The sequence below is a fragment of the Eleutherodactylus coqui genome, chromosome 1 (genome assembly GCF_035609145.1).
Source record: "Eleutherodactylus coqui strain aEleCoq1 chromosome 1, aEleCoq1.hap1, whole genome shotgun sequence".
NCBI lineage: Eukaryota > Metazoa > Chordata > Amphibia > Anura > Eleutherodactylidae > Eleutherodactylus > Eleutherodactylus coqui.
In genome coordinates this window covers 123,224,364-123,249,197 of record NC_089837.1, presented here as the reverse complement: position 1 = coordinate 123,249,197, position 24,834 = coordinate 123,224,364, and the positions used below count along the sequence as shown (strand labels likewise).

The 24,834-nt window shown below is 39.5% G+C and overlaps 1 protein-coding gene across 2 annotated transcripts; it reads right to left on the bottom strand.

Moving 5' to 3' along the window:
* Nucleotides 1-537: 537 nt before the first annotated feature.
* On the bottom strand, nt 538-15,693 carry SUCNR1 (succinate receptor 1). 2 transcript variants are annotated; one of them, XM_066599969.1, is made up of 3 exons: nt 15,545-15,693; nt 14,036-14,267; nt 538-5,186 (listed from the first exon to the last, which is right to left on the bottom strand). In XM_066599969.1, exons 2-3 carry the CDS (start codon nt 14,036-14,038, stop codon nt 4,200-4,202), a joined length of 990 nt encoding a protein of 329 aa, XP_066456066.1. In that variant the 5' UTR covers nt 14,039-14,267; nt 15,545-15,693; the 3' UTR covers nt 538-4,199. The 2 variants fall into 2 exon arrangements, with proteins under 2 accessions (XP_066456066.1, XP_066456057.1); XM_066599960.1 differs by having other exon boundaries at nt 14,036-14,160.
* Nucleotides 15,694-24,834: the final 9,141 nt, after the last annotated feature.

Below are 24,834 nucleotides of genomic sequence, written 5' to 3'. Positions count from 1 at the left end.
CCAGCGTGTGGCATGAGTGCAGTTGAAGGCTGCGCAGGGACACTTTGGTGTGCGCTGTGGACACTGGGTCGTGCGGGGGGGTTGGGCAGCATGTAACCCAGGAGAAGTGGCAGCGGAGTGTCATGCAGGCAGTGATTGTGCTTTGTTGGAGGTAGTGTGGTGCTTAGCTAAGGTATGCATTGCTAATGAGGGCTTTTCAGAAGTAAAAGTGTTGGGAGGGGGGGCCCACTCTTGCCGCTATTGTGGCTTAATAGTGGGACCTGTGAACTTGAGATGCAGCCCAACATGTAGCCCCTCGCCTGCCCTATCCGTTGCTGTGTCGTTCCCATCACTTTCTTGAATTTCCCAGATTTTCACAAATGGAAACCTTAGCGAGCATTGGCGATATACAAAAATGCTTGGGTCGCCCATTGACTTCAATGGGGTTCGTTACTCGAAACGAACCCTCGAGAATCGCGAACATTTCGTCCCGAGTAACGAGCACCCGAGCATTTTGGTGCTCGCTCATCTCTAATCATTAATCCATCAACAAGTTCAATGTTACACTGTTAGTTGCTGGTCTTTTTATTTATATATTGTACACAATATAAATGACCATTACACAGAAGTAATCTTACAAAGAAACATTAAAGCTCTTAAAAGTAGAGAATTCATTACAATCAAATACAAGTAGGAGAGCATGCAGCATACAGTAACATGGATGACAAGCTCACTATTGCTAGCCTATACTGTCAGAACAATACAGCATGCATTTTCTAGTTTAAATGACAGATTGAAGCAGTTAGTCCATGGAAAAACACAATGCACAGTGACATTGTCTGATGCTGTTTAAGGACTCACAACTGTCCAGATATGAGAAATTCAAGTTCCATCTAAATGTTTATGACACTGCTAAAATGTGGCCATTGAGGGACAAATGGTTGATTTGGCGTGATAGCTTAACTCACCGTGCCTCACTTGGAAAGAGATATAAATATTGAAAGAAAATATCTTATGTCACATATGCTATCAATACCAGAGCATATTACAGTAACATGATACTATTATTCGAGAACGAGCGCTAGAGAAACTGAACCAGCACTTTAACAAAAAGAATATCATAGAGTATATTTACCTTCCAAACAAATTTTTATGGCTCATTTGCATCTAAAATAAAAAAATGAAGGACCTTGCAAATGTTCTGCATTAAAAATTTTATTACCATTTTGTACCTACAGCTCCTATGCAAATATATTTGGCTCCATGGTAATAGACTACAAGTTCTTTGTAGTCTCATCCTGTAGTTGTATTCTTTTTACTCTCAGATATTTATTAATAAGGAGTAGAGGATGGCTGGAAGGGAGTATGACTTTAAGATCAGACTACACAGTTTGTAGTCTGTTACCATGGAGACACACAGATCTGCTAGAAGTTAGGCTCAAAAGAGTAGAAGATTTTTCATTAAAACCATTTGCTTCTTTTAGTATAAAAGTGAACATAGGTTAATAGGCTGTCTGCTTTAGACACTCATTGTAATTATGAGTGCAATAGAGAGGCAGAGATAGGTCATTAATAGATGAACGGCCGGGGTCCGCCGTGCAGGATTCCTAATGGTCAACCAATTCTCATGCTGCTGTCAGTACAGATAGCACAAGAAGCAGATTGTTCTGTCTGTAGTATAGTGGCCCGGGTTGGTATAAGTTTATTTGCAAAAGTCTGTCCAGACAACCCCTTAAAATAAGCAAGTAAGTACAAAAAAGATTGACTACCTCAGTTGCACATAAAATATTAATACACATTGCATATAGAATAGACATATATATATATAAAATGTTCTGTACAATAAACAAACATCAAATAGACAGCTGAAAAGATGTGCAGTACATGCTGTAGTTAAAACGTACTTTTATACATATCTTACATATAAACAGTTAATACAACATTTTTGTTGAACCCCTTAAAAGTCTACACATCAATCACTAACATATCTGTCAAATCTATTGTGGTGGAATGCAGAGACCTGATTCTTTGTGATTAGCTTATTGTTAAGAGAACCTAACAAGTACCGTATATACTCGAGTATTAGCCGACCCGAGTATAAGCCGAGACAATAAGTTTTACCACAAAAAAATGGGAAAACTTATTGACTCAAGTATAAGCCGAGCTATACTTGAGTATATACTGGGTAAAAAAAAAACCTCCATACTCATCTCCCAGCCGGCGTCTGTATTCCCAAGCAATCTGGAAAGCTGCTTCAATTTCTGTGTTCCCAGCAGCGGTGTGGCAAGCTGCTTGGATTCTTCTCGCTGCCATCCCCCGCAGTCATCTCTGCTTGATTGGATCGAGCACTAGCTATGATTGGCCGCAAGCTGCTTTAGAATTCTTCTGCTGTCATCTCTCTGCTCGGCTCTGTGATTGGATCGAGCGCCAGCCAATCACAGCCGGCGCTCAATCATTCACAACCAATCACAGCCTGACGCGGGGGATGACAGAGCTGAGCAAAGTTGACAGCGGGGAATGACAGAGCCAAGCAGAGAGGACGGCGGGGGATGACAGAGCCAAGCAGAGAGGATGGCGGGAGATGACAGCGGGGAGAATTTAAGCAGCTTTCTGCACCGCCGCTGGGAACACAGAAATTGAAGCAGCTTTCCGCACCATCGCCAGGGACACAGACGCCAGCTGGGAAGTGAGTATGGAGGGTTTTTTAACCCTTCCCTGACTCGAGTATAAGTCAAGGGGGGTTTTTTCAGCACAAAAAATGTGCTGAAAAACTCGGCTTTTACTCGAGTATATACGGTAGCTCCTGTCTAAAACAACAACCTCTTTATGCCTGATCTAAAGTTAACAGCATGAAAACATACAACTAGGAGATTGTTGAAAATCCTATTGCAATGTCTTCCAATCCTGAGTTAAAATCTGTTGAAACATTGCTAAAATTTACATTCCCTTAGTACTATTAATAATAGTATAATAGTAGTGCTAAATGTAACACCTATCAGCTGCCAACAGTAAGTTTATGGACTTATAGGACAAGGGTTGAGGATGTACTTTTTATACTTACCTGGTTCCCTGTTCCTTCCCTGTCAACCCTGGAAACCAGCACTTGGCCCAAGCATTGGACTCATCTCTGAAGTCACTGGGCACAAGGATAGTGAATACACGCACTGACTTCAGAAAAGATTCTGATACACGAACGAAGTGCCACTTTCCAGGGCTAGTAATGAGGGAAAAGGGAGCCAGCTAAGTATAAAAAGCACATCCCTGAACTTCTCGGCCTTTGTCTTATAAGTCTGTAAACTTAAGGCCCTTTTGCACACAAAGATGGCTTTTGAGTGATCATTTTGCATGAACTACTAATTTGTACTAATGCCAATTAGTAGCTTATTAATGCGTGTGAACTGCCAGGAGCTATACAGTGGGTGGTCTGTTCTCTGAATACATTCCTTTTGTTCTGCCACAGGGCTGACAGCTAAGCCAATGTTATCAGCTCTCCCCGCGGAGAACACAGCGTAAAGTCTGTGCTTTCAGCTCTTCTGCTGAACGATGGATTTTATGCCGAACATAAAATCATCGTTCAGCAGAAAAGTGAAAGATGGGCACATTTACAAACAACGTTTATTCCTCAAAAGATGGCTTTTGAGTAGAGATGAGCGAGTATACTCGCTAAGGGCAATTGCTCAAGCGAGCATTGCCCTTAGCGAGTACCTGGTCGCTCGAGACAAAAGGTTTGGGTGCCGGCGCGGGGGAGCGATGAGTAGCGGCAGTCAGCAGGGGGGAGCGGGGGGAGAGAGAGATCTCCCCTCTGTTCCTCTCCGCTCTCCCCCGCAGCTCCCTGCCCGCCGCCGGCACCTGAACCTTTTGTCTCGAGTGGGCAGGTATTCGCTAAGGGCAATGCTCGCTCGAGCAATTGCCCTTAGCGAGTATACTCGCTCATCACTACTTTTGCGCAATAATCGTTATGTGTAAAAGGGCCTTTAGTTTATGGTGCTTATAGGTGATGATAGGTTCCCTTTAAAACTATCACATTAGCAAATGTTTAACAATATTAGAGAATAGTGCTTATCTGTATTTTATATCATATAATTGTCTGGCAGGAAAAGTCCTACAAATTACATATTTAATACAATAACGTTCTGTTTAACAGAAAAATACTGAATACGACTTATAATACTATGTACAGTACAGTATATACAGTATATGTAACATATAGACTGCTGCTACTAAGATTCTGTCATATAACCACTTGTACTGCAGTCAGCTTTGAAATCATATATGCAATGACATTTCATCTCTTTGTAATAGTTCCGAATTTTGCCTAGCAGCATGTCCCTGAAATTGTCCCCCATAAGAAAGTAGAACACGGGGTTTATCACACTGTTCAAGAAGGCAATGGGTCTTGTAATAACATATATGGAATTGATTGCAATCATTGTCTGGTTACTCAGCTGCCATCCGTCCGTACGTGATGCAAGCCTGATATTTCTCATGATGTGATATGGAGTGAAAAGTATAAAGAACACAACCACCGCAAAAGACACCAAAGTGAGAGGTCTCTCCAAGGAGAAGGACACTGAAAGAGTTTCATTCCTGGTTTTCAAAAAGCGTGCCATTTTCATGTAAAATATACACATGGTACAGAGTGGGATGAGGAAGCCAGTTACTGTAAGACACACACTATAAATCAGGCTGTAGGATGCCATTCCGGAACTTGCATAGCTGAGGCATAGGCTGTTGTCTCGCAATTCGACAAAAAATAAAATTGGTGCTATTTCTAACATGACCACAGTCCAAACACCAATAGAAATCATAATAGCTGTTCTCTTCTTCTGCATAATATGATCTCTAAAAGGGTACTTGATAATCAAGTACCGGTCAATACTGATAAAGGTGAGGAAAAGAATGCTAGTGTAGAGATTGGCATGCAGCAAGTATCTATTGCTATAGCATAAGAACACTTCAAACATCCAGCTCCCACTGGAGTAGCTTTCAATCAGTAGAGGAAGGGTGCATAGGAACGCAAAGTCTGATAAGCACAGGTTGAAAAGGTATACATTTCCGCTGTTCCACTTCTTCAAACAGAAAATATATCCAAACATCACTATACCATTGCCAAGAATCCCAAATATGAATTCCAGTGAATACACGGTGGATAGGTAGTACTTCTCAAGCAGGCAATCAATTGATGAACAGTTGGGGTTATCGTAACCCTAGAGGGAAGTAACAAGCAGATATGTAAGTTTCAATTAAACCGATTTTATGGCATATTAAAAATATACATTAACCCTCTCCAATCCAGTGTTGGACCTCATCCAACATTGAGATTTTCCTGCATAGCTCCCATGTTGGGCGAGGTCCGAAACATGTTTCTAACACTATGCAGAGGAGAGCTCCAACATGAGCAAAGTGTTAGAAACCAATGCTACACACATGGTATGCAGTTATAGGATGCCTAGATAGATAGATAGATAGATAGATAGATAGATAGATAGATAGATAGATAGATAGATAGATAGATAGATAGATAGATAGATAGATAGATAGATATGACATAGATAGGATATAGATAGATATGAGATGGATAGATATGAGATAGATAGATAGATAGATAGATAGATAGATAGATAGATAGATAGATAGATAGATAGATACGTATGGGATAGATAGATATGAGATAGATAGATAGATAGATAGATAGATAGATAGATAGATAGATAGATAGATAGATAGATATGAGATAGATAAATAGATAGCTATGAGATAGATAGATAGATAGATATGAGATAGATGGATAGATATGGGATAGATAGATAGATATGCGATAGGAGATAGATAGATATAGATAGATATGAGATAGATAGATATGAGATAGATAGATAGATATGAGATAGATAGATAGATAGATAGATAGATAGATAGATAGATAGATAGATAGATAGATAGATAGATAGATATGACATAGATAGATCATCATGACGGGTCATTTTCATATGTTTTATTGAGTAACTCCAAGGAATCCACAACATGCTCTCCCACCCAAAATAAATAAGAGTTTGGGAATGTGCGGACGGCAAGGAAATTGGACCGGAAAGCATTAGTTACAAAACATGCAAAAACGAATCCTATCTAAATTCAAAGCACAGGTAGTGAATATAAGAACATATGATATCATGGACAACTATGTACCGTATATGGGGGCAACCTCTGTGTGGAAATGTGTATAGAAATATTATCTGGCTAACACCTGGTGGTTTATTCAATGACTGTATGATAGTATTCACTCTATGGTAGTAGTATTTACCACAGGTGTGCATTACATTTAGTATTGCCAAAAATATGTTCTAAGAGTCCTTTTACATGAAGCAATAATGCGTATCTGTTGGCGAGTGCTAATCCGCACGATTGGCACTTCTCTGACTAGCCTTAACATAGGCCAATTCAGACTCTACTAGGGGGTGAATGATCATTTATACTGAACAATCCTTCATCCACATAAGGCATCATCATTGTTGGCAGATCAATTTCAGATTGGGGCCTGTATGCTGTCGATATTATTTCATAGACAGCGCATGACCTTATTATAAGGCTATGAAGACATGCTCACTGACATTTTCAAAAACTCATTGCATGTCATATTCTTTTCCATATCATGGACAGTGTGTGCCAATGTATGTCAATGTGCTGCTTGTGCAATGTGAGTTGTGTCCGGAAAGTGTGCTGGAGGCCTAATTTAGGTGGATTTCATAAACTATATTGGGGCCTTTCATATGGGTGGAATTATTCTGCGTTCTACACCCAAATTGACCCATCTCCTCGTAGATTTTGATACGCAATTGAAATAACTTAAATTAGCCTGCAATTCCACATCAAAATCTGCAATGAGATTTGCAGGTTTTGGTGCAAAATTAGTAGTGTCGAAATTAGCAGTGGATTTGTGTGCCTAATCATTCTGCCCCGTGTGAAAGTGCCCATTTACTGCTGTTAAAAAAGAAACCCTTCAGGTGATATTAATGCAGTGATTTAATTACTGAAATTGTCCCTAAATTTTATGGTGAAGCGATTTCTCCTGAATGACCGGAATTCTACAGAAATAAACTCTTTATGCTTCTGTATAAAAATGGAGGAATATGGGTGTATAATAGAAGCCTATTACTCCTTTGTGCAGACCACAACCATAATATAGCTTTGTGCATGATCCCTGAGGGTAATTTCCATAAGTAACTTTATTTGTCAGTAATCATCTATATTACTACCGTGTTTCCCCAAAAATAAGACCCTGTCTTATATTAATTTTTGCTCCCAAAAAGGCAATGGGTCTTATTTTCAGGGGATGTCTTATTATACTTACCTAGCAGGCTCGGTCCCTCCTGCTGCTCTCCGGAGCTCCGATGCACTTCTTGCAGACCTGGGCCGCCCACAGAAGATCACTTCCTGGTTACAGGATTCCTAAATTCCACCTCCAGGAAGCGATGGCTGTGATTGGCTGAGCGGCGCTCGAGAACCAATCAATGCAGCACTCAATTGATTGACTGAGCAGCAATCGAAGAACCAATCACAGCCATCACATTGGGAAGGCGAGATTTATGAATTGGCTGACCCTTGGCATTGATTGGCAAATTCATAAATCCCATCTCCACAACGTGCGCTCCGGTGAACACCGGGAGGGACGTGAACGGAGCCTGCTAGGTAATGTATTCCTTTTTTTCTAAATGTAATGCAGCTAAGGCTTATTTTCGTGGTAGGGCTACATTTTTTTAAAGCCTCCCCGAAAATCCCGAAAAATCAGGGTCGGACTTATTTTTATGGTAGGCCTTATTTTCAGAGAAACAGGGTAGTTATGATTTATTTGTTGCTTAGCTTTCTGGCATTGATTGTGTAACTGTGAAACATGTGGTTTGCTTACAGCAGTAATACGTGGAATTGGACAAGTTTCCATTAGTTTGCAAATATATTAAAATATGAGATTTGAAATCTCTGTCACTTAGTCAAATAGTACATTCAGGTCACTCTCACGCCACAGACAATTGAAATCTGCTTGTACCTACAGCACGTACTAACCTATGTGATTACACAATAGCAAAATAATCTGATTTCCTAATTCACTTGAGGTGGATGTGTGTAATGTCCATGCATGATTTACATGTCATAGATGCCCATCTCAGCTCAGGAAATCAATTGAGATAGAATCTAAATTACAAACCTACAAATGCTCTCTCTCTCATATGAGCACAACGTAAAGACATGGGGCAGATTTAAAGGGGTATTCTGGAGACAGGGCAATTTTTTTTCAGTTTTCACTCATCCAATGGATAGTGTTGGGGTCCGATCTCTGCAGTGACCAGAATGAATTGACCGCTGGCTGCACATACATGGTACCGCTTGATTCATTTCAATGGGGCTGATGGAGACAGCAGAGTACTATACTATGAGAGTGATTTGCAAGTGCATTAATAAGATGGTGTTAAGGCCCATTTACACGCAAAGATAATGGTTCAAAAGATAGGTTTTGAGTGATTGTTTTGCGTAAACTGCTAATAGACACTAATATCCATTTGCAGATTATCCCCTTTATTTGCTTGTAAATGGGCCTCTGGGAGCTGTATGCAGAGAACAGCAAGTGGTCTGTTCTCCTTTTTTCTGCCATGGGCTTTCCGCTGAATGCAATGTAAGCAGCAGCTCCCATGGAGAATAAAGCACCATGGACAGCAAACATACTATGCAGTCTGTGTTATCTTCTCTCTTGTTGAATGATGGATTTTATACTCACCTAAAAATCATTGTTCAGCCGAAGAGTGAAAGATGGGAGCATTTACACACAACGATTATCGCTCAAATTATGGCTTTTGAGCAAATTTTGAGTGATAATCAAGTTTCAGAACTCTCCTCCATACAACAGACCTTATTTAATGGTACAGTAGTTTTGTATTTAATTGTACCTTTAAAATAATGTAATCCTGGTTTGTTAACTTAATAAAAGTGTTATTCCATTGTGTCTTAGTTATATTTAAGTAACAGAGAGTCCATCCAAGGCTATTGCTAGACTTCTGGGGCATCTTAAAGGGAACTAACTTTTCAGACAACTTATAGGCATATACTAGCTTGTGTTAGTCTTCTGATTTCTGTAATATACTTGCATTAACAATTTTGTTTCTTTACCACTATAAATCATATCTGAAATGGCTGCTACTATAGGTCTCCCTTCCAACTTTTATATAATCCACTGTCTGTAGTTAGGTACAGAACTTCTGAAGTAACAAGGATGTTTTCTTTGGAATGGGAGGAGGCACTATCTTCACAGGGATGCTCTCATGCACTCAAAGGCTGCAGGCTGACAGATCTGCAGACACTGTGATGATCTCCACAATCTCTTTCTCTCCTGGGGCTATGTGTCTGTACGTGCACATATATGCACATTATATTTGGTTTACTAAGCTTTTGACCAGAATGCCAGAATCATCCTGGGAGAGCAGAGGAGTGGACATTCAGATACTGTCCCCTGCTTATTGGTTCCTTAGATGCAGCATAGGAAGTCAGGACAAAGCAGTACTGCACAGGGAACTACTGAAGGAATGCTAGGCTTGCACAAGCACATAAAAATGGATTACAAACTGCAGGGCAACACAAAAATGGGGAAGACCTCCTGAAAATCAGAACTTACAGACATGAAATGGGGTACCAACAGCAGAAAATGAGAGGGCGAGGAGAGCCTGTTATATTTTAGAAAATCTGTTGAAAACTCGAGTATGCTTTAAGGTACTAGTTGTCTAATGGCACAGGGGGTGAGGAGGAATTATCTAGTGTAGGGAGTTGGGTGGGCAATCTCTCGTAATTTGTTACTTCAACTAGGCATAGTATGTAAAATTTTATTTTCATGGGTATGTTTCCCACCTTAGCCCCACGAAGACATAATGTTGCTCATTATAAGGACATGGGTATAGCACGCCGAAATAATAGTGAGATAGTGACCAAATATACCACTAGGAACTGAGCCTGTTTTATAGAAAATAATGCACTGTCGAATAGGACACACCATTCTGGAAATGGATCTGACATAGAAGTCACTGTTTGTTTTGACTGGAAACCATGATGCTAATGTAAAATGAGCCTAATGGTCCTTTCACATGGGATGATTATTGATCTAGATCATTCCTTCGAACACTTGTTCATCCAACAATTGGGCCATGTAAAATGACAATCAGCCAATAAATGAGCCAACATTTATTCATTGACTGAGCCTTCAGCTTAAGTTAGCATACAAATGCTTACTGATCAGTTGTGCATCTCCCCGTGTGAACAGCCAGCCAATAGGTAATTACAATTGTTTATCCCCATAATCAAACTCTCAGTGCATGTGAAGGAAAGTGAAGCAAGCACCAATTGCCATATATTTCGTTGGGGACTCAAGAACTCAGCCCATATAAAAGGACCATAATACTTTCATTGCACAACCGAGTTCACTTGACATTGTTGGTTATTTTAGCAGTGTGACCACAAAGTGACAGTAGAAAATAGATCCATTTCTCGTTAACTCTCCATTCTCAGATGTGGGAGTATCCAAATGGCATCAAACTGTAGGACTTAAAACTTTCTTATACAAAATGAATAACATTGACACATTGTCTACAAATGCTGGACATGAGCCATCAAAAATGGTGAGAGCTTATTGACACTGAAGAAAACTTGGGAAATTTTGCATCTCTAGTGGTTTGGCAAATAAAGCCCTTTGTTATTCACCTGCTTCCTAGTGTTTGTTTAACACTTTATTGCATAAACACAATGACCTAAAGATGACTAATGCTTCGTTTCCACATAAACTGAACGGCCAGAGAAATTAATAAGATTACTGGCAGAATATTATTCATTTAGCTAATAGAACCACAATGAAGACACAATATACAGTATTTAATGACATCTTGGCACTGAGTACATAATTTACAGTGAACTTATTAAATATGAAAGGGCTTTTCATTGGCTTTCCTCATTAGGAAATCTTACCACACGCATGGCTCACAGCCTACCTGGCCTTATGAAGAGCTCAGTGTGGAACTTGCCAAAGTTAGAGATTTGCCGAACAACTTTTAAAAATACTCCTCACTTCAGAACTGGGTTCTCAACCACCACCTTAATTTACCCTTTACCTACATTTAACCATGGAATATAGAAATGAATGTCTCTTACAACGCAGTACCCTCATTAAATGGGGTTGTCCAGGATTAAAATTGTCATATCACTTTAGGACAACTTGTATTCATATGATAGTCAATGTAATAACTAGTAAATGTGTAAATCAATTTATTTACCTAAAATTGTGCTGAAAAATCCTTATAATATGCTGGCCACTAGTGTTTTCCTTTCCTTTCAATTTGCTGTCCACTGCCTGTTGTCAAGTGATGCCTGTCTCTAGTAACAGAGATAACAAGACTGAATATAGGAAGTGGAGGAGGGTGATGACTGATGTTGCCCTTTTTTAAAAATAGTGACAATTCATGTTAATCATACTAAACTTTATAAATACTTTTGTAGTTATTTCAGAGCAACTGGGAAACATCAGGATTATAGTCAATCAGGGGAATTTTGAAGAAATAAGTCAGCTTTCCAGAAGGGTTTTCTTTTTTAGACTTCCAATAAATGGCTATCATTTTTTATGCTATATAGATCACTAGTACGGTATCTGTAGATACTATGGACCCATCTTTTCTTTGATGTACCTCTAATTTTATATTAGATTATTTGGGTTTTTTTATATTATGGATTTCATAAGAATTTGCCAGAATCAAATTTTGGCATGCGCGGTCATATGCTGCGCAATGAAGACATTACTTATATAAAAAGCATTACTTCTGGAGAAGAATACAGAGTCTCACATCGTAGGAAGGCATGGATTGCCTATGGTTTTGCACTACAGACCTGTAAGATCTCTATAAGCTGATGAACAGGACATAAACGTGGCTTAGCCCTGTGCATGAACCCTAATTCTATCATAAATCTGACACACATCCCCTTTGTTGTAAGTCACAATACTTAAAGTTTATGATGCCTTTAGCTTGATAAATGTGCCCTAAGGTATTCAAGTATCTATAAACGGATAGAACTAATCAGGAACTTAACTACAAAGAAACTGCCTGAAATGCCACAACCTTGTACAACTCCTTTACTTTTAGGATGTGCTAAATCCTATAAATAGGTTAGAACATACAGTACAAGCTCTGTTTTTATGGGCAAGTAGTATACCACAATAGATGGCGATAATAGGCTCCATAAAATACAGTATAGTCCATACCATTTAATAGAAATGTATATTACAGGTACTTTTTCTACATTTTTGCATTACTAGAGTTGTTATAATGTCCAATAAGAAGCTTAATTCTAGATAGGCTTATCCACAGGAAAGCATATACCCCGAGCGATGTACAGATGTAGCAAACATTGACTTGACATTTAACGCTTTATGTTAACTTATCTATAATGTACCACAATGTTGTGAATCGAGTTATCGCAATGCACCAGTCATGTTAATTATTGCTGCATCTGTAGCTCATGTTTAAAATGTGCAATTAATAGTAACATAGTATGTAAGGCTGAAAAAAGTCATATGACCCCGTATTTACCATAAAGTTTGACCCTGGACAAACTTTGCAAAAATCACTTCTCCCTTATAAATTATATTTAGTATATGCTTACAGAGGTTGATACATAGATGGATGGATAGACAGACAGACAGACATTCAGATAGACAAATAGATAGGGATGGACGGATAGATGGAGAGACAGACAGATAGTGCAATCTTTGGCTAGATAGATAGATATGAGATAGATAGATAGATAGATAGATAGATAGATAGATAGATATGAGATAGATAGATATAATAGATAGATAGATATAATAGATAGATAGATATGAGATAGATAGATAGATAGATAGATAGATATGAGATAGATAGATATAATAGATAGATAGATAGATATGAGATAGATAGATATAATAGATAGATATATATAATAGATAGATAGATATGAGATAGATAGATAGATAGATAGATAGATAGATAGATAGATAGATAGATAGATATGAGATAGATAGATAGATAGATAGATAGATATGAGATAGATAGATATAATAGATAGATAGATAGATATGAGATAGATAGATATAATAGATAGATAGATAGATAGATAGATAGATAGATAGATATGAGATAGATAGATATAATAGATAGATATATATAATAGATAGATAGATATGAGATAGATAGATAGATAGATAGATAGATAGATAGATAGATAGATAGATAGATAGATATGGGATAGATAGATAGATATGAGATAGATAGATAGATAGATAGAGATATGAGATAGATAGATAGATATGAGATAGATAGGTATAATAGATAGATATAATAGATAGATAGATAGATAGATAGATAGATAGATAGATACTGTAGCTAACTAGATAGTATGATTGAATATCCAATATCATTCCTGATGAACCTGCTTCAATATTACGCCAGCAGCTTATTAATTGCATTCAAATTATATGTCATTTCTAGAAGACTAACTAAACTATAGTTCATAAGGTTCTAATATGAATGTTCTTTTCAATCCTTTGAATCGTTTTATAATAAGCAAAGAATAACAGAAAGTTGACTCATTTGAATGTTCTATGTCCAAAAGAATTGAATGCTATTGTAATATTCTATAAGTAACTGAAATAACAGCTACAAACAGCTCCATCAACATTCTGCATCACTTTCAAGTGAGACTAGAAAATGTGACTTTAGTGGCAGCTTTTATATGAACTGTACTTCGACCTGTGCAATAATAATAAAGCACATGCGCTAGTAGCGACTAACCTTACTGAAGTCAGACAATAGTATATTATATTACATTACATGTGTTAGCTATGTAGCAAAGTTTAACTGAACGTGCTAAATGCAGCTTTTCAATGAGTGTCGGTTTAAAGTTTGATGCCAGTGTGTATTTACAGCGTTAAGTGTCAAGTTAACCTTTGCTAAATCTTTAAGACAAAACACATGTATGAACAGAATAGAGCATCACCTACCATTGTATCCGATGATCCTGATGCTTGCAGTCCACTACCAGCCTGTGACACTGTGCAGTTCTGTGACTTCTCTGTATGTAGCGCAGAGCAGCTGTAATAGGCTCATTTGCATATCTTGAGTAACGCTAGTTAATAATTCAAAAATAAGTAACGAGTCTGTGTGGCCAAACTCACATTGTGGTTAGCAACCAGCAGGAAGAGATGTGGTTTAGAACATCCATCCATAATTAATCTTTTATTTTTAAAGGCAGATTCAATTTAGTAAAAGAAAGAACAGATAGAAAAGTGATCATTCGCATTTCATCAGTTTCCCCATAAAGATTGCTTCTCTGCATTTTATAGGGTAAATGAAGCAGTGATTACATTACAGCTACAGTATTCTGAGTACAATACCTGCGTAAAAAAACATAACGTGAGTCATCAGTATCTTTTTACAATCCGTAATGATGATGAGTAGTGGTTGAATGGCATATATTTTTACTACTAACAGTCTAATGTCTTCTCTGTGTGTTTATCCGTAAGTAGGCTGCACACTATATACCGCATATAACAGTTTATATGCACTTCATAAGTTTATTATTGTTGTAGTACTATACAGAAAGGGCATGATAAAGTACTGATATAACATCATGATAAAGTGTCCAAATAATATTGTTATACAATGCACAAATAGTACCACCATAAAAGTCTATAACATTGCTACTAGAGATGAGCGAGCATGCTCGTTTTAAGGCTGATGCTCGATCGAGCATCCGTCTTGTCGAGTAACTGATTACTCGTCCGAGCACCATGCTGCCCTCCGATGCCCCCCTGCATGATGCTTGGTCAAGTAATCAGTTACTCGCCTTAAACGAGCATGCTCACTCATCTCTAACTGCTACAATAATATGTCCAAATATTACCTCCAGACATTTCTAATCTTACATAATAGTGTCATGCTATGTTTAAAGGGGTTGTACCAACATTGTAAGCTATCCCCCCAACCAGCAAGTTATCCCCTATCCACAGGTTACGGAATAACTTGCTGATTGATGGGGTTCTTATTGCTGAGACCTCCGTCAATCTCTAGAGTGGGGATCCATTCACTGTCAATAGGGAATAACTTGCAATTTGGTACAACTGCTATAAATTGCACCCCAGCCATAGTGTACTATACATTGGTGGATACATATTAAAACTAGGGCAAAAGAGAAGTGGACCATACTGTGCATTGGTCCGTGTGAAAAACAAGTGCGTGAATATACCCATTGACTAATATGCTGTCCCTGTGAACTCCATTGGACACACTGAAAGCACTTGTGTCCAATGGAGTGATTGAATTGCTAAATAAAGTTTGAGCATTTTTCTGTATAGCTTCCTTCTAGTGTGGACTATGAGGGATAATATAGAATGATAGATAGATAGATAGATAGATATTGAGTACTTCAGTACTTTACTCGCATGAACAATATTGTGCAACTGCTGCTGATTTTAGTGCATGCTAATTGTCATGATAGTATACTGACTTACCAATGCAGGTCACTGTGATTCTTCAGTCTTTTCACCTTTAGTGATCCAAATGTGTTTCACGTAAAGACACGTGAATGCTGGATTGATGAATATTCTGCTGACCACAAGTGACCAATCACCAAGACCTTGAGTTTGCAACTGACCACAAGAAACATCAAAGATTATATAGTGTATATCCTGCTTTTTCAGTGCAATTGTCCTGTGGGTGGAGAGGTAGTTGAGGGGAAGAAGTAGGGATAGTGCTTAGAGGAAATGACTTTCCTAATCCAGGAAATATACAGAAGTACAGTAGCAGAGCTGAATTAGGAATGTAACTGCTCCTTTTGTACTCTGTGATAACTTACTGATTGAATTACAATGGCTTACTTATATTTCATGGCAGACACATACACAAAAGTGTATGCTTGCCAGAAATGTTAGCTTTTTTATAGTTTCATGCCTACGTGCAATGTTGTGAGGTTATATACGTGCAGACCTGCTATATATTTTTTGTGAGCATGATATGGAGGTACTGTATATTAGTCCTATGTTAGTCAAGATTATTTTATTTTACCTTTGCTTAGTTTTTCATGACTGTGAACTTTGCTTCAGCTTGCAAATGACTCTCTTTTGGATCACAAGCAGCCAAGGGGTAAGTGATGGAGAGCCTGTATTTCAGTACATTGAGCAATGCAGGCTCTTCTGTGTACAGGTAATGCCATTTAGAAGCAATGCTTCTAGAAAAGAATGCTTACGTGCATAAGAAATGGGATAGAACATGCCAAGATATTTTTCTTTTGGACTTGTACATATAAAATTACAGGCATAGGAAGGTAGAGTAGAGGTTCATGTATCTCTGTGTGCATGAATCTTAAAAATCTTAAAGGCTATGGAAACCTTTGTACATGAAAATCAATATACATATATCCTACTAAGTCTCTGCAGAAAATCATCAGGTATCTAACTGTTTTTTTGCATTGAGCTTTCCTTCTTGTACATTTAGAAAACATCATACTTGTTTTGCAGACTCTCTTACATTCAAGTTTCTGGCTGGTACTGATCAGTTAGGCCGCTTGCAGACGAGCAGGTCAGATCCGGTGGCGAGGATTCTCACCGCTGGACCCGACCCCAGCGCCTGCAGGGAGGAGCGCGTACTTACCCGCGCCCGCCGGCCCCGGTTCTTTCATGTGCCGGCTGCCGACATGCACAGACCGGAGCTGGCGGCCGGGTGAATGACATTTCTGTGTGGGGCTCTGCGAGCCCCGCACAGAAATAGGACATGCCACGGTTTGTTTGCCGCGCGGCCAAACCGCGGCCGTCTGCATATTGTAATGCACTCCTATGAAGGCTTTCAGTGGCGGAAATCCCGTGGGAAATCCCGCGGCAGGATTTCCGCCCGTGTGCAGGTGGCCTTAGTCTCTTTCATGAACATGCACAAGCTCAGCTCTCCCTCCTCTCTTCTCTTTCAGGGCTGAGTAGCATAATCATGCCCACCCAGCACTACACAGGAGGAGCTGAGCAGATTGACATATAGTTTTATGGGAAAAGATTCAGCATAACATATATTTTATTCACTTAACCCCTTAGTGACGGAGCTAAATTTTGGAAATCTGAAATGTGAAACTTTAACATAGAATAACTCCGGAAAGGTTTTGCATATCCAAGTTATTCTGACATTGGGTTTTTTTTGCCACGTATTGTACTTCACTTGGGTGGTAAAAATAGACCAATAGAATTTGTGAATATTTATTAAAAGTGCCAAAATTGGGAACATTTGGGAATTTTTTTTTCACATTTTCAACTGTAATATCTCAAATATGTGCAAACATACAGTACAAATGTTTGCTAAGATATATATTTCCATCTGTTTACTTTATTCTGGGCGCACATTTTTAGCCATTTAGGAGACGTACATATTTAACAATACTTAACATTTTGAGGAACATTTTGTTTTCTTACACCAAGCCAAGATTGCAAAGACTCATAGGTGTTAGAATGATAGCTACCCCCACAAATGACCCCATTTAAAAACTACACCCCTTAATGTATTCACTGAGGGGGGTCATGAGTATTTTGACCCTAAAGTTTTTTTTCAGGAATTAATGCAATTTAGAAGAGAAAAAATAAAATTTTATATTTTTGCAAATATGTCATGTTGAAGACATATTTTTTTTCTATTGTGCACATGAAAATGAGGATTTACACCTCAAAATACATACCATCATTTGTCCTGTATTCAGAAACATACCCATTGTGGCTCTAATCTTATGTCCATATGCACAATGGGGCCCAAACCGAAAGTACCAGTGGCATTCAGAACAGACATTTTGCTTGAAGGTGATTTTAGGGCCCCATTGCCTGCTTGTAGAGCCCTTGAGTGGCCAAAATGATGGAGGACTCCCAAAAATGACAACATTTTGAAAACTAGACCCCTTAACAAATTCAACTAAGCATATACTGTTTATTTTGACTCCACAGTTTTTGAATGAATCTAAGCAAAGCAAAAGGAAGAAATTAGGATTTTCATTTCTTTGGCAATCGTGTCATTTTAAAAACAGTTTTTTTTGTACAACACGTATAAATGAAGACTTTCACCCCAAAATGGATACCCCTGTTTTTCCTGTGTTCAGAAACATACCTGTTGTGGTCCTAATCGTATATCTGTATGTGCAACGAGGCTCAAACCGAAAGCAACAGCCGGTGGCTTTCAGAATAGTCATTTTGCTTAAATGCGTTTTAGGCCCCATTGCACACTTGTGGAGCCCTTACGCCGCCAAAACGATAGAGAGCTCCCACGAATGACCCCATTTTGAATAATTAGACCCCTTAATGAATTCATCTAGGAGTGTACTGCATATTTTGACTCCACAGTTTTTGAATGAATCTAAGCAAAGCAGAAGGAAAAAGTACGATTTTCATTTATTTGGCAATGACGTAATTTTAAAAATAGTTGTTTTTTTTTACAGCACACGTATGAATGAAGACTTGCACCCAAAATGGATCCCCCTGTTTGTCCCGTGTTCAGGAATATATGCATTGTGGCCCTAATCTTATGTCTGGCTGCATAAGGGGGCCCAAACCGAAAGAAGCATTGAAGTTCAACTGTTTTTAACTTTTACGTGATCTCCATTATCCATTGGATAACAGCGATCACATGACTGGGAATCACTCACTGTGGCCCACAGTCACTGCTCCAGGCTCTCGGCTGCCTTTAGTTGCTAGGAGCAAGCAGATTTTAAATTTCCCGGACCCTCCCCAGCTTCTGCACTTGCGTCTGCCATTTTGCCAGATACATGGAGGGGAAAACAATAAAATCTACATAGGGGTTTTCTATAGGCCACCAAATACAAAGCCACCAAAAATCTATTGCTAAGTCAAATAGAAGAAGCTGCAAAACACAATGAGTTAATTACTATGGGAACTTTAACTATTCGGATATAAATTGGGAAACTGAAACCTGTAGATCTCATAAAGGAAATGAGTGTTTGTCAATTATTACCTTCCTCAACTTGTACAGGACCAACTAGAGGGAAGGCCATTTTGGACTTAAATTAACCAATAGACCTAACAGAATGACAGAGGTGCAGGTCAGGGAACACCTGGGAAATAGTGACCATACTGTAATACATTTCCACTTGATTTTTTATTGGGGAACTACAAAAATACGAAACTTTAGGAAGGCAAAGTTCAATCAGCTTAGAAATGCCCTTAACCTTACTGACTGGAACAATGTCCTTAGAAATAAGAGTGTATACAAAAAATGGCAACATTTTAAAAACCATCTTTAGTAGTCTATGTGAGTCGTTCATACCTTACAAGAATAAAATGGTTAGGTTTAGGAGGAAAGCAATGTGCCTCAATAAATATGTAAGGGGCCGTAAACACCAAAAATTATTTCATCTATAAAACAAGAAGGCAGTGAAGAAGCATTGAAACCTTTTAATGAGAAAAAATAAATGATGTAAAAAGCAAATAAAAGCAGCAAAGGTGGAGATAGAGAGATTAATTGCTAAAGAGAGTAAAACTAACCCAAAACTGTTTTTCAACTATAGAAAAATAGCAAAAAGGTTAGAGTGGAAAATGTTGACCTTTTAAAAAGTAATGACGAAAAAATATTAGAGGGTGATGAGAAGAAAGCAAATCTGCTATTTATTTATTTTTGCCAGAATATTCACTCGGTAAAATTGAATTGCAAGTAAAACGCAGAGTAATAAAGTAAACCCTCCATTAAATAACACTAGTTTATCCCAGAGCCACCTTAAAAAAATTAAAATAGGCAAATCGGTGGATCTCAATGGCGTACACCGCCGGGATCTAAGGGAGTTAATGATGTGATAGATAGACTGTTGCTTCTTATATTTAAGGACTCTATAGTGACAAGTAGAGATGAGCGAGTGTACTCGTCCGAGCTTGATGCTCGTTCGAGTATTAGGGTACTCGAGATGCTCGTTACTCGAGACGAGCACCACGCGGTGTTCGAGTCACTTCCATTTTCTTCCCAGAAAAGTTTGCGCCGTTTTCTGGCCAATAGAAACACTGGGAAGGCATTACAACTTCCTCCTGTGAAGTTCCAGCCCTATCCCACCCCCCTGCAGTGAGTGGCTGGGGAGATCAGGTGACACCCGAGTATCTAAACTAGGGTCGGCCGCGGCTCGCCACAGATGCACGCTGAGAGACATTAGGGAAAGTGCCGTCTTGCTGTAGCTGCTATAGGGAGAGTGTTGGACTGTTATCTTCGTCTTCAAGAACCCCAACGGTCCTTCTTAGGGCCACATCTGACCGTGTGCAGTACTGCTGAGGCTGCTTTTAACAGTTTTGCACATTTTTTCTTTTTTGTATATCGGGCGTGCAGACCATAGCATCCTCAGTCTGCAGTCATTTTACTGAGTATAGGGGCAGTACTGGTGAGGCAGGGACAGTGGTACAGGGAAAGAGATATACTGGCTATATAGGCAGTGGGCTTTTTCAAAAAAATTGGAAAAAAAATCTTTGGGCTACCTGTGACTGTGTTCAGTTTACTGCGTGTCTGCTGGGGGTAGTAGTCGCTCATTATTACCCAGCCTAGCCTGTGACCGTGTACAGTTTGCTGCGTGTCTGCTGGGGGTAGTAGTCGCTCATTATTAACCCAGCTAGGTGTTGCTGCAGGCTTGCGCATAATTGTTTCCTGGCTCTGCTGTGTCCATTACATGATCGCCGTCATCCCGCCAGAGGGAAAGAGTATACATATATATGCTGCATACGGTGTCTGTCTGGTTTTTCACCTCACCATTTTAAAAAATTGAAGCAAAATACTTAAGGCCTACCACTGGCCTTTTGCCACTAGACTGGTTCTGCCCTGTGAATTCCAGTAGCTCAGTCATACGCACCTAGGTCTGACTACAGGCTTGCGCATAATTTTTTCCTGGCTCTGCTGTGTCCGTTACATGATCCCCCTATACTGTGCTCCCCCTATACTGCTGCTAGTGATATGTTACTGGGGCCTGTCTAGACTGCTACTACTACTGAAATGGAACTAATACTGTGCTCCCTCTATACTGCTGCTAGTGATATGTTACTGGGGCCTGTCTAGACTGCTACTACTACTGAAATGGAACTAATACTGTGCTCCCCCTATACTGCTGCTTCGGAATTGTTACTGGGGCCTGTCTTGACTGCTACTATTACTGAAATGGGCGGTTGGGCAGCATGTTACCCAGGAGAAGTGGCAGCGGAGTGTCATGCAGGCAGTGATTGTGCTTTGTTGGAGGTAGTGTGGTGCTTAGCTAAGGTATGCCTTGCTAATGAGGGTTTTTCAGAAGTAAAAATTGTTGGGGGGGGGCCCACTCTTGCCGCTATTGTGGCTTAATAGTGGGACCTGGGAACTTGAGATGCAGCCCAACATGTAGCGCCTCGCCTGCCCTATCCGTTTCTGTGTCGTTCCCATCACTTTCTTGAATTTCCCAGAATTTCACAAATGAAAACCTTAGCGGAGCATAGGTCCCATACAAAAATGCTCAGGTCGCCCATTGACTTCAATGGGGTTCGTTACTCGAAACGAACCCTCGAGCATCGCGGGAAGTTCGACTCGAGTAACGAGCACCCGAGCATTTTGGTGCTCGCTCATCTCTAGTGACAAGGTCTGTTCCACAATTTTCAAAAAGGGGTCAAATGAACCTGAAAGCTACAAGACAGTAAGTCTTACTTCTATTATGGGTAAAATGTTTCAAGGGTTTCTAAGAAGTACCTCAAGGAAAATAGTTGAATAACTCCATATCAGCATGGGTTTGTGAGGGGTTGTTCCGGTCAAACCAATCTATACAGCTTCTATAAGGAGGCAAGTTTTAGACTGGACCGGGAGAATCATTGGATTTTGTGTTTCTTGATTCTTCCAAAGCATTTGATACTGTGCCACATGAAAGGTTGGTATAAAAAATGAGAATACTTGGTCTGGGCGAAAATGTATGTAAGTTGATAAATAAGTGGCTCGGTGATTGAGAGCAGAAGGTGGTTATTAATGGTTCATACTGTGATTGGGTCACTGTTACTAGTGGAGTACCACAGGGGTCAGCAATGGGCCCTATTTTTAATATATTTATTAACAACATTGTGGAGGAATTGTAGAGTAAAATATCTCTAGTACCCCAGAGTTGGGTACACTAGCACTTTCTGTGCCGACAATAGCCTTACAATCAAGTCCTAATGTAATCTATAATAAGTGTGAAACGTTATGACATTATTGTTTATATTACTCACTGTATTATGTATTCTGGCAATATTCTCCAGCTCCTGGAGTGTACAGGTCACCTAGCAGCAGTCAGGAGTGTCTAGCCAGGCCTAGCAAGAATAGAGGGCCCAAGATTGGTAGTTTGGACCCCTACTACAGGTTGAGCTAGTGTGGCAGTATAAAAGATAGAGTGGGTGGAGTTAAGTAGTCTGATCTAGGACCCCAGTCCAGGATAGCCTGCGGTAGAGACCAGGGAGGAGCAAGGAGAAAGCCAGTGCGGTGGGAAGTTGAACATCTAAAGTAAGAGTACTCAAGAGCAAGAACATTTTAGTAACAGAAGAGAGAGAAGAGGAGAGCAGAAGGCGATCTCAATTGGCCTTTCCAAGGCACCGAGCAGAAAGGAAAGCAAGTTGGTCAGAGTCCGGCTCAGCCAAGGAACAGAGCTAAAATTCAATGCACAGAGGATAAAAGTATTTTTCTGTTTCAAGTCCCTGAGGATCTGGAAAAGTAATTAATGCCTGTAGCAGTAACCATTTCTACTAAGGTCTGTCAATGTTAACTGCGTGCAAGTTTGTCTCTCATTTGCTCTTGAAGAATTGAAGAATAAAGCAGTTTTGGCTCACTACATAAACTGACTCCTGGAGTCACTTCCCACCATCTATTCCATCTTCAACATCTGCACTGAGGTACCAAACTAAGCACTCCCAGTAGGACATAGCTTGATCCCCCATTTTTGTTTAGTTCTCCACTGTTTTATAATTATTATTTTTTTGTTAGCAACGTGTCCTTACCCATACACGGACTGGCGTCACGGCAAAACAAAATCTTTCCCTACCTGACGCCGTGGGTAGTGACCCACTGGGGTATCACTATCTTGCCCTGCCCAGCCCCACAAGCAGCACGCAGTGAGAACTGCCAAAATTTTCCACTGTGTAGCAGCATATCTAGCCCACATTTACCACCTTGGGAGGAGGAGTAGTAAAGCCATTGTGACTACCATCAAAGGAAAAGGACTTCAGGTTTTTAATTAACTACAAACTGAATTGGAACAACCAGAAACTTAATGGAGGATAACTGCAGAACTAAGTGGAGAATATGAAAGGTCTGAAGAAGGTCAAGAAGGGTGTCCTCTTCCCAATCAGTTTTTTTGTTTTGTTGTTTGTTTTTTTTAATTCATAAAAATTGTTTAGACATTAAAGGAGAGATAACAGACATCATAAAACTGTCACATCCTTTAGCTCAGTGGACTGATTAATCTCTTTTATCAGGTTGTTTAGTTTTATTTTAAGTCTTGAGCGCCAGACAGTCTCAGTTATACTTGTGCCCCATCCAAACCAGTTTCAATTAGCCCGATGAAGGGTTGATAATAACCACCCGAAAGCTTGCTGTAACATCATGTATTTTTGTTAGCCATTAAAAGGTATCATATCTACAAGATTACTTGTTTTTTCTCACTGAGCCAATCAGAGGCAGCTCTCACTCACACCCATTCAGGAATTCATGAATGGGTGTGAGTGAGAGCTGCTTCTGATTGGCTCAGCGCTGAGCCAATCAGGGGCAGCTCTCACTCACACCCACTGCAGGCCGGCCGCACTGAACTCCGTCTGCCGGGACAAGGTGAGTATATATATATATTTTTTTTTTTTACACATTTCTGGATGAATTGCAGGGAAGGGCTTATATATTTAAGCCCCACCCGACAATTCATCCCGCAATCGCCGGCAGCCCATTGCTTTCAATGGAGCCGGCTGTATTGCCGGCTCCATTGAATTCAATGGGCAAACATCGTTCTTCTCTGCCACAGCTGTTACAGCTGTGGCAGAGAAGAATGATTTGTCTAGTATATGCTCTCAATGGGGTCGGCGCTGCTGCTGTTGGCCCCATTGAGCGCATATAGAGAAGAGAACAGGAATGGCAGATCGCAGATAGGTGCGATCTGCGATTTCTGTTCTATAATTTATCGGACGAGCGCATAAAAAGCGCTCATGTGTCCGATACCATTGCAAAGCAATGGTTTTATAAAATCGCCGGACGCATGCGCATGCGCAAATCGCACGATAAAACGCCCGTGTGACTAAGGCCTTATGCAGTATAATTCATCAAACAATTGCAGGTTGAAGCCCTTTATGGGAACTAAAACAAAAGTTAAAATAAGTAAAATAAAAACTTTTCAATCAAAAAAAGTAAAAAATATTTAAGTTAAGAAATTCTCCCTTTTCCCAGTCATCTCATAAAAAAAACTGCAAAAAAATGCCGTAAAAAAAAACACCACCACCAGAATTGTCCTTTTTTGGTCATCCTGCCTCCGAGAAAAAATTGAATACAAAACAAAGAAAAAATTGTATTCACCACAAAATTCCACTAATGAAAACTATAGGTCACCTTGCAAAAAATAGGCCCTCCCACAGCCGTATCAACAGAAAAATAGGGAAGTTATGGGACAAAACATGGCAACAAAAAGGAACTTTTTTAACTTGTTTTATTGAAGAATAATAACAAATCTATTCAAACAATTGCAGTTTCAATATTTTGCTCATGCATTAAATAAAATAAATAGGTATTTATGAATTAAAGTTTGTGTTGTGATTAGCTACTATTTACAATCGGA